The sequence below is a fragment of the Ixodes scapularis genome, unplaced genomic scaffold, assembly GCF_016920785.2.
Source record: "Ixodes scapularis isolate PalLabHiFi unplaced genomic scaffold, ASM1692078v2 PGA_scaffold1__304_contigs__length_218370807, whole genome shotgun sequence".
NCBI classification, from domain to species: Eukaryota; Metazoa; Arthropoda; class Arachnida; order Ixodida; family Ixodidae; genus Ixodes; species Ixodes scapularis.
Genome location: NW_024609846.1, coordinates 94,417,367 through 94,427,281, shown reverse-complemented (window position 1 = coordinate 94,427,281; position 9,915 = coordinate 94,417,367). Strand labels below are relative to the sequence as shown.

Here is a 9,915-nt window from a genome sequence, read left to right as displayed (position 1 = left end):
TTAGGAGTGTGAAACGATAACAACTTCTAATTCGCAGTTCAGGGGATTTCTATTGAGTGTTCTGATAAGCGAGCTTCTATTAGGATGCCATCGTTGACCGTGTTTTCGAAGAAAGTTATCTGTTAGATTGTATACAGCGAGCTAAAGCCCTTCGTCCCAGGCAGAGCCTTTGTACCAGGGTTTCCCATAGTTTTGTTTCTTCCTAATTACATTTCTTCTTTACTACGCGTCAGCGTGTCCTACGAGAGGGCTTGATCGAAGCGATCGCTGCTCCTGATATGGGATGGCCACGCCGTGCATGCTTACCGCCTGCATCCACCGAACTCTCTCAGCAATGAAACAACAATCTTGTTCTCTGAACATCTAGGAAGCCGGACGGTTACTAAATAGATAAATAAAATAAATGTAGGTTGTGCGAGTTTTCTGGTATTAAAAATGACGCCGACACTAACCTTAGTCGTAACGTTAGAGCCGCTTTTTTATAACAGAAGTTTACGAAAAAAACATCGACCGACTCAGCGCCAGGCGGCTCTTCACGAATGGTGAGCTTGCTCGTTTTAATATATTTACCTCAATTGATTGGCCGTTCCTAACGGCACTGAGATCCCAACATCCATCGTCATGTCATACATAAAAATTAAGGGAAGATACAAAGAAAACAAAATTGGCTTTTTCATACAAAAATAACATTTCTTGGAAGGCATCAAATAATAATTTTATTAACTTCGCGGTCTGGAGAAGAAGGCAGGGGAAATGTTTTACAGCGTTTTCTCTGTCTCGTCCTGCAATTGTTCACATCACAGATTGCAGGCGAGCATTGTGTAGCAACTATTTCGCTAGTTTTCGTCGCAGTAGCGACGAAAACTCCTTTTTATAAAAAAAAAGGTTTTAAGATGAAACAAGAATTGTTATCTCACTGAGACGGGAGCCTTCCGTGGGCGTCCACAATTGTCGCGCTTGATTTTATTCAACAATACTTGGCGAAGTTTTTTTTTATTATTATTTTTTTTCTTGAAAAAAAAAAAAAGAAAATTGTGACGGTTGCGATTGGAACATCCAACCGCACAACAACCGACCAGTTTGTCACCGGTGAACCTAAAAAAATGCTCGAGGTACACCTAAGCACTTCTTATGTGTTGTGAATGTGAAAGCATGAATGTCGTTCTTGCGCGCGTTCTCGTGAAGTGGCCGCGCAGCGCTCTGTTGTATGCTTAATTAAGCGGGCTGTCCTCAGCCAAACTCTTCCTTTTCCCGGCTCGCTCAGGCGCGGCTTTATCGGGCGCGGGCACGTAGCGCCGCCACAGGGTGGCTCTCCTTGAAGCTGACGCACCTCGGCCAATGGGAGCCTCGTTCCTTGTGACGATGACGCGCGCCAGCCAATGGGAGCCCTATCCATGAGATATCGGCTTCCCTTGGAGACGTGAATTTAGATGCCGTTTGGCTACCCTTTTTGCGCGGCTTCAAAGCTGGGACATTTCTCTGATCGCGGCTTCACTTCGCTCCATTGGGAGAGGGGAATTTATCTGCCGTTTGGCGCAGCAGCTGATGACGTCGGCTGGCTCCATGCATGGACAGTTAATGCTTTCGCACCATTAAGGATCTGTACGCAGGAGACCATGCGGCCCGGCATTCGCGCGCGTTGGCCTGGGATCGGTAATGGGGGGCAGGTCCGCGCCGTTCCCCCGGTGTTTTCTGTTGCTTGCCGGTTGCTAGGCCTTACGTCAGTTCTATGGGAGGAGTCTGGAAGGAGCGAGGGTACGGCGAGAGTCCAACGAGGACAATAGATGTCCAGACTCTTCCCCTATTAATGGCTCTGGATGGGGCCATACCAACACCAACTAAAAGAGAAGACCAAAACACGCCTCCTGTGACGTCACGGCATTAGGCTGACGTGCGCCGCGCTATAGCGCTGCGCTGAAGGCTTCGCGCGTAGCTTTTACGTAGTAGAAACGCGGGTTTTCGCTGTATTAATTTTTTCTGAGCTAACACGAGAGCTGTAAAAGCCCAGTTATTAAAAAAAAAAGAATTAGAACGCAGGAAAATTATTATAACTTACAATTATTATGGTCAAATACAAGAAAGTTATATCTTGAGACAGATGTCTTATTTTTATTGTTTTAAGCGATAAGCTGGTTGCTGTAATTATCTTTAACCGACATGGGAGTTGTATAAAAAAAGAATCCTTATGAAATGGAAATAATCGAAGTAACGGGACCGGGTGGAATGAACGGCAGTAATAATCGGGTAAATGATGCTGAGGCATTAATTTAATTTAATTTAATTTTATTTTATTTATCTCAAAGGCATCCGAAGACGCATTACAAAGGGGATTCAGAAATAAAATACAAAAAGTAATTGAACATAAAAAATAGACACCAACAAGTAAAAATCACACGCACACACACACAAAACAAAAGAGAAAGAAAACCATTTTATGAGCATGTTATTTTTGGGATGTAGTTTTACAAATCGAGGATCACGGTTACACAAATTGATGTAATTGTTTTAAATGAAATGGGGGATCGCGCTCAATTACAATATGGTCGGGTAGTTTTTTCCAATCAGTGATGCAAATTTCTAAGTGAAAAAAGAGGAAAGTCTTAGTACGGCACTGAAATTGTTCAATCTTGCAGGAATGATCTAATCTGGATGACATAAAAATGGCAACCCTGTAGTAAGTCGATGCGAGGGACTGTCCCTCGCATCGAGGGACAGTCCCTCGATGCGACTCGCGGGACTGTCCCGCATCGAGGGCTCGTGTCCCGCGTCCCGCAAGAAATATCAAAACCTTCAAAATGTCCCGCATTTCACACTGTCGTAAAACTCACTACGCAGCTTATGGCGCTGCCGAACCACGGGGCACAGGGAAGCGCGGAGATCGCTGGTGAACGTGTGGTGAACGTGAACGATCCAAGCATTGCGGAAAGCGACCGTCGTTCTTGCAGGAGATCTGACGCGCAAGCGCCGTTGTGCCTCTCTTTCCTTGGTGGCAAAATATTGCAAGAGACAATCGCTCACCAAAAGTTCAAAATAAATTATTTTAATCATTTTCATATCGTGCTGCGTCAATGCAAAAAAATTGCTGTGGAAAGCTTTTTTTTTTTTTAATTTTAGTAAAGACGATCACACAAGGCAAGAAGACTGCAACTCACAACTGTCAAAAACAACAACGTAAGATTCGAAATTTGTCTTGTTAAAAATGCGAATCGAAAGGAAACGAGAAGCCGTAAAACATTTATTGCTTTTTCTATCCTTTTGATGCATTGATTTCTTTTACAGTCGATTTTTATGTTTTCAACTAAGACAATGTCACTTGTAGTGAAAATTATTTGAGCTTAATTGCCGTAAAACCATTTGCAACTGTTTGATATGCTTTCAGACAAGACAGGATATCAAATGTGTTAGCAGAGCCGTATTTCGTGGCCTGTGTTGATAAATTTTCTCAAATAGTTAATTTTTTCATTATGTGTTTTTTTTAACCTGAGACTGGGGCAGAAGGCGAAAAAACAATTTTCCTCCACCTGCGCCAGTCTCGGGTTAAAAGGCAGCATGGCAAATTTCCACCAGCCCGACTGAGTACTAAGTTCTTTTTTTGTAGTTGCCACAGCCGAAATATAGTACCATTCTTCTCTTACAACCCCCCCCCCCCAACCCCTTTTCAAGGTCAGCATGTCCCGCATTTTGCTAGATGGAAGGTGGTCACCCTGGTAGTAAGTAGATTGCAAATCAAATTCTAAGTAATATACAACTTGAAAAAATCACACACACACACACACACACACAAAATTAGGGTGTTTTTTTGTTGTTGTTTTTTTCTAGAAGAGGAAGATTGATGTTCGTCTTTAAAGCGGAAACACTAGAGTCGGTCACTAGTCAAGAAGGTAGTAGAAGCTCCTCCCCACAAGCGTGATGCGCCCACTTCAAACGCCTCCTTAGTCGAGAAAATAGTTCGCCGAAAACACCCCTTTTGCTCCGATAGATAAATATGGGCTACAAACAGACCTTGTAGCGGGCGGCAGCTTGCGCATACCTAGCCGAGGCGAATTATGAATTTTAAACTGTTACATTACTCGCTCCCGATGGTTAAAGTAAAAAGTGGCAACGAAAATTGTTCGTTACTAGAGCGATAGAAAAATCCTCGTCTATTACAGACCCTCTTATATGAACTAAGAGGCGAAAAGAAAGCGTCATTTGTTCTACAAATAAATATAAATTGTAATTTTTGTAAGTAATGCATATATGGTTTTTGGTTTTAGCTTGATAACCTTCGCCTGCACAAATTAGGTACATTCCATGCGTTCGCTGTGTTAGTTAAACATGGAAAACGGAGAAAACCGAAAACTTTCAGCCTTTCCACTCTGGGGAAGAAGGAAGACCAGCGGAGCTGTACAATGAAAAGTAATGGCCGGCTGCAAATCGGCAAGCCAGAGTGGAAAGGCTGCCGCCATCTATGAGCGACGGCGGCAACCAGATACGTGGCTTGCCGCCGTCGCTCATAGATGGCGGTAGGTGTCCAGAGTTCGGTGTCTTCATTTCTTTGCGGTGGACACGATTCTGGGGAAACTAGCCCTTAACAGCTCCGCTGTAAAAACCCCCAAACCCCTGCTTTTCGACTTTTGAAAACCCCTACGATTCGGGTTTTGACAAGAGTAAAGCTATACGCCCTACGTCGTGCACCTCGACCAGAAATGGCTATACACTACGCAGAGAGCTCATATGCCATTTCGGTCACACTCTTCTGACGGCGCGTGCATCACTGGTGACCGCGTTAAACCGCTCAAGGCCTTCACTGCTCTTCAGGTCCCGAAAACGGGGAAGGGAAGGGCTGTGTTTTAAATCTTAATCAATAGATTCGCCCTACTCCCCTGCGGGTTGTGCCACGTGTGAAAACACAGGCAGAGCAATGCTGGACGCGGGTAGGTATTTGAACGCAAAGGTTCAAAACCCTACACTGGAGTAAGATGGAGTAAATTTTGGAACACGAACAAAGACACGAGGGCTCGGCAGAACAGATAGACAGCATTGCCAGGTGGCCTGTGATGTCACGTCTGACGAGCACCGAGATTACCGAAAAGTGGAGGAAGTGAGGAGAAAAGTCGTGATTTTTAGCTTGGTGCTGTACAAACGGACATCGAACTGCCGGACTGCTGGACACTTCAACTTCTACGATTTTTGATGGAGTCGGGTCGCCTCACGATTTCTGAAGTCTCCTGCTTGTACAAGCCTTGCGGCCACTCTGAGAATCACAATAATCTGTGCCACCATTGTTGGCAGCGAGCTCTCACTGCCAGTGCTTTGTTTCGAAGCATAATAGGGACGTTGAAAGCTCCCTTGAAGTTGACGGCCATTATCACTCTTGGGTCGCACTTCGGCGGGTTGGCTAACACCTTGTGGTGGATGAGGAGCAGGCTGCCCTGTGCACAAAGGTGCGGTCTGAAGGGGTGATGCATAGATTTCTTGAATTTAAGAGGCGCCATTGTACTCGCTTGAAATATGTCGTAAAAACAGCACAGATTGCTTGATGCGAGGGAAAGTCTGCTACAACATTGATGAAGGGTGGTTGAGAGGACTGAGATCTGAGGAATGCTAATGCCGGAAACTGGGCCTAGTTCAGCCCGACTCAAGCTTGATATCGTCAGTCTTGCAGGAACGCTGTGATGAAGTGAAGTGGTCTTCCACAGAGACCTCAGTTTTGAGCCCCCCGTACTGGTGCAATGTAGACGATTAAATCGAACCTTTTTGGAACTGATAAGAACCACAATGCACAGATTGCAGCCAGACTTGTTGCCGAGGACAGTGTTGTGAAGTAATAAAAGGCCGTTTTTGAATGCTTGGATGGCTTCTGAAACTGGCGTAGAATTAATGGAAATGTTTCTCATTTTTGTGATGCTGTGGTTTGTAACAGGCGTAATCCTTTTTTCCGTTGGTGCTGCTGAAGTGCTTTTGTTAGCTGGTGTTGCGTTTTTGAAGACCTTTATTCAACTGCCACCCTCCAGCACCGCTCGTGCCGAGTACAACTCTGAAGTCCCATACGCACCAGGTTTTCTTTTGCCCGGCTACCGCCCCCGCGCTCGTAGTGCCCTCTGGACACCACATCTTTTCCCTCCTTTTTAAACAAACATACCCAGCTGGTAACATCCGGCCATTAACAGTAAATAATTTAGAAAAGTCCGTCGCTTTTTTTTTTTTTTCATTCTTCTATTAGCCTTCGAGGCTTGCGCCGATCTCGCACGGGATACCGTCGCTCTCCGTCACTATTATCTGCATCCATGAGCGTCTCAGCATCCTGGGTGTTGCTTCTTGGCCTCGGGACTTTGGATGGTGCAGGCAAAGAGGCCTGTGGAAGGCATCTGTAGCCTGCGCTGTCTTCCGGTGTGCTGTCTGTCCAAGCCGTGGCAGACACCCCTCCCGCTTCGTCTGGACGAGACTCTGAAGGTCCGGAGTCTTGCGACGGTGCTCGGAGCAACTGGTCCTGATGCCTTCGCCATACCCGTCCCGGGGAGACTTGCACTTGGAAAGACACTGGACCAGTTTGGGCAGCGACTGTTCCTGGCTGCCACTTGTGACCACTTCGATAATCTCTGGCATAGACTTGGTCTCCTGCAGTGAAAGCCCGCTCTTGTCCTGGGTGTTGCCGCTGTTGGCGGTAGTGTGCGCTGGCCACACAGTCTGCAACTGATGGTTTCAGGAGGTCCAGTCTGGTGCGAAGATGCCGCAGTAGCATCAACTGGGCCGGAGACTCTCTTGTTGTCGGGTGCCGGGTGTTCCTGTACGATAGAAGAAAACGTGACAACCTTGTACGGAGGGGATGGCTCGAAGTTGTTTTCCGCAGATAGTTTTTCATGGTCTGAATAAACCGCTCAGCTAGTCCATTCGTAGCGGGATGGTATGGTGCAGACGTGACCTGGGCGATACCATTGTTCCTTAAGAAAGTTTGAAATTCCTCCGACACAAACTGAGGCCCATTGTCAGAAACCATGGTTGTGGGCAGACCAAACCGTGCGAAGCAATCTTGTACACACTGGATTATGACCTTTGACGTCGTAGACTCCAAGACAAACACCTTTGGCCATTTGGAGTGAGCATCCACGAGCACGAGGAACATTTTACCCATGAAAGGTCCCGCCAGATCCATATGCAGTCCCTCCCATGGACGTGTCGGCCATGCCCAAGGGTGCAGGGGAGCAGCGGACGGATTGTTTCGGTGCAGCTGACACATGGTACACCCTCCAATTTCCCTCTCAATGTCTTTATCCAGGGATGCCCACCAAACATAGCTCCTAGCCATTTCCTTAGTGCGCACGATGCCATAATGGTCCCCATGAAGTTCTTCTAGGACCCTTTTCTGCAGGGTCTTCGGAATCACCACTCGTAAACCCCACATGAGGCATCCTTGGTGGAGTGACAGCTCATTGCGGCGTACGTGGAAGGGTGCATACTCTGGATCGGTTGGCTTGCGTTCTGGGCCCCAACCATGCTTTACTCTTTCCACGATCTGACTTAGGAGGGGGTCTCTGGACGTCGCCCGTGCAATGTCTTTACATCTAAGAGGCACATTGTCGAAGTACTCACAGTAGAAGGCGAACGTTTCGTCGACGGCGTCTGTGTTGGGGTTGTCCGTTGCTTTTGGGAGTCTTGACAAGCAGTCTGCATTGGCATTTTCCTCGGAAGACCGGTGGACGATGGTGTAGCGGTGTGCGGCTAGCTGACAGGCCCACCTCTGGAGCCTCGCTGCTGTCATTGTAGGGATCCCGGTCGTTGGGCCTAGGATTTTCTGTAAGGGAGCGTGGTCAGTGATCAGCGTGAAGTGATAGCCATACAAATAGTAGTGGAATCTTCTTATTCCAAAGATGATAGCTAGGCCTTCTTTTTCTAACTGAGAATAATTCTTCTCGTGCTCAGTCAGGGTCCTAGAAGCAAAAGCAACTGGCCGCTCTGTTCCATCTTCAAACGCATGGGACAGGACTGCCCCTACTCCATACGCCGATGCATCGCATGCCAGTATAATGGGTCGACGCGGGTCAAAATATGTCAGGACAGGTGCCGACGTCACCAGCTTCTTAAGCGAATCAAAGGAGTCCTGACAGTCTGTGCTCCATTCCCATGCAGCCTTCTTCTGCAGTAGACGATTCAGAGGATACACGGTAGTTGCTAAGTTCGGTAGAAATTTGCCATAGTAGTTAGCAAGCCCAAGGAATGAACGCAACTCTGCCTTGTTCTTGGGAGTGGGTGCATCTCGAAGTGCTGCTGCTTTATCCTCCATGGTTCGTAGACCATCCCGACTAATCACATGACCGAGGTAGGCAACTTCCGTTTGGAAGAATTTGCACTTCTCTTTCTGAAGACGCATTCCCTTTTCTTGTAATCGTGTTAAGACTGCTTTCAAGTTTTCAAAATGCTCACCCTTCGTTCTGCCAGTCACCAGGATGTCGTCCAGGTAGCAGGTGGTCTGCGGCAGCCCTTGAAGCACTTGATCCATAGTTCTTTGAAAAATGGAGGGTGCAGATGCTATGCCGAAGGGAAGACGGTTCACTTGGAACAGCCCCAACTAGGTGTTGATGCTGAGGTACTTCCGCGCTGCAGGATGCATCTCCAGCTGTAGGTAGGCTTTTGACAGGTCCAGCTTTGAGAAAAACTTCCCTCCTGCCAGCGTTGCAAACATCTCTTCTATCCTGGGGAGCGGATAGTTGTCGACCTCCAAGCACGGGTTGATTGTTGACTTGTAGTCGCCGCAGATTCTTATGTCTCCATTCTTTTTGACGACCGGCACGATGGGCGATGCAAACTCGCTGCTGTCCACCGGGGTCAGGATCCCCGCCTCCTTCAGTGCCATCAGTTCTTTAGAGACAGCTTCCTTCAGGGCGTGGGGCACTGGTCTTGGCTTGAGGAACTTTGGAGTGTGCCCACTCTTCAGCTTGAGGTGAGCTTCAAACCCCTGAAGACGGCCCAGATCGTCTGAGAACACCTGAGCAAAGTCCTTCAAAAGCGTGTCGACTTGTTCCTTGCTCCCCTTCTCCAAGCACTGGACAGCCTTGATGATTTTCCAGTCGAGCCTCAGCACCTCCAGCCAGTCACGTCCCAAAAGCGGGGGACCCTTGAAGTCCACAATCTGCAGCGGTAACTTGTGAACCTGGTCTTGGTACTCCACTTCAACCTGTGCCTCTCCTACCGGCTTCACCTTTTTACCGGTAAATGCTCGAAGGACGACTCCACTTCTTCCCTTCACTAGATTGGGAAACCTTGTCTTGTACAGGTCTAACGGGAGTACCGACACCGCCGCCCCGGTGTCTACTTCCATCGTCAGCGGAATCGTGTTCACCTTCACTGTTACTTGCAGAGGCCGCGGACGTGTCCCCCGAAGCTCGAACATCTCGACCTCATCTTCCGTGTCGACGTTCAGCGTCTTGACTTTTTTTCCTTGATTCCTCCGGCCTCGTGTCGGTGCTCCGCGATGCTGAGAAGCTGCTGGCCCGGACTGCTGGCTCCTGCACAGTCGTTCAAGGTGTCCGCGTCTTCCGCACCTACGACAGTCTAAGCCTTTCCACCTGCAGTTAATTGCTGTGTGATTCGTAAGTCCGCAGTGCTTGCATTCGGACTTGTCCTGGTCCACCTTAAGCACCTCGGCGTCCGCGCTCCGGCAATGTAAAACTTGTGCGTTCGCGGAGGCGGCTTCCATCGCCACTGCGATTTCTAGCGCCTTCTTAAACGTCAGGCCAGCTTCCGACAACAGTCGCTTTTGAATGGAGTCGCTGATAATGCCGCATACCATGCGGTCACGTAAGGCTTCGTTCAAAGTGCCGCCGAATTCACATGTCTGCGCCAACTTTTTCAGCTCGGCTACGAACTCGAGGATACTTTCATTCTCGTTTTGGTTTCTTTTGTGAAAACGGAAGCGTTCCGCGATGACAAGAGGCT

The 9,915-nt window shown here is 48.0% G+C and overlaps 1 protein-coding gene across 1 annotated transcript; it reads right to left on the bottom strand.

The window, feature by feature from the left end:
• Positions 1-6,177: 6,177 nt before the first annotated feature.
• LOC120838206 lies at positions 6,178-8,541 on the bottom strand. The gene is made up of 3 exons (XM_040208019.3): positions 8,404-8,541; positions 7,573-7,774; positions 6,178-6,767 (listed from the first exon to the last, which is right to left on the bottom strand). The coding sequence occupies exons 1-3, from the start codon at positions 8,477-8,479 to the stop codon at positions 6,191-6,193; spliced, it is 855 nt and encodes a 284-aa protein (XP_040063953.1). The 5' UTR covers positions 8,480-8,541; the 3' UTR covers positions 6,178-6,190.
• Positions 8,542-9,915: the final 1,374 nt, after the last annotated feature.

What these genes read in the sequence shown, in the direction of transcription:
- LOC120838206 (XM_040208019.3), bottom strand. Translation starts at nt 8,479, where the DNA reads ATGGATCAAGTGCTTCAAGGGCTGCCGCAGACCACCTGCTACCTGGAC. An exon ending in GGTGACTGGCAGAACGAAGG is followed by an intron (nt 7,775 to 8,403) that starts GTGAGCATTTTG and finishes GCTCCCTTACAG; the next exon opens with AAAATCCTAGGCCCAACGAC. An exon ending in CGAAACGTTCGCCTTCTACT is followed by an intron (nt 6,768 to 7,572) that starts GTGAGTACTTCG and finishes TCTATCGTACAG; the next exon opens with GAACACCCGGCACCCGACAA.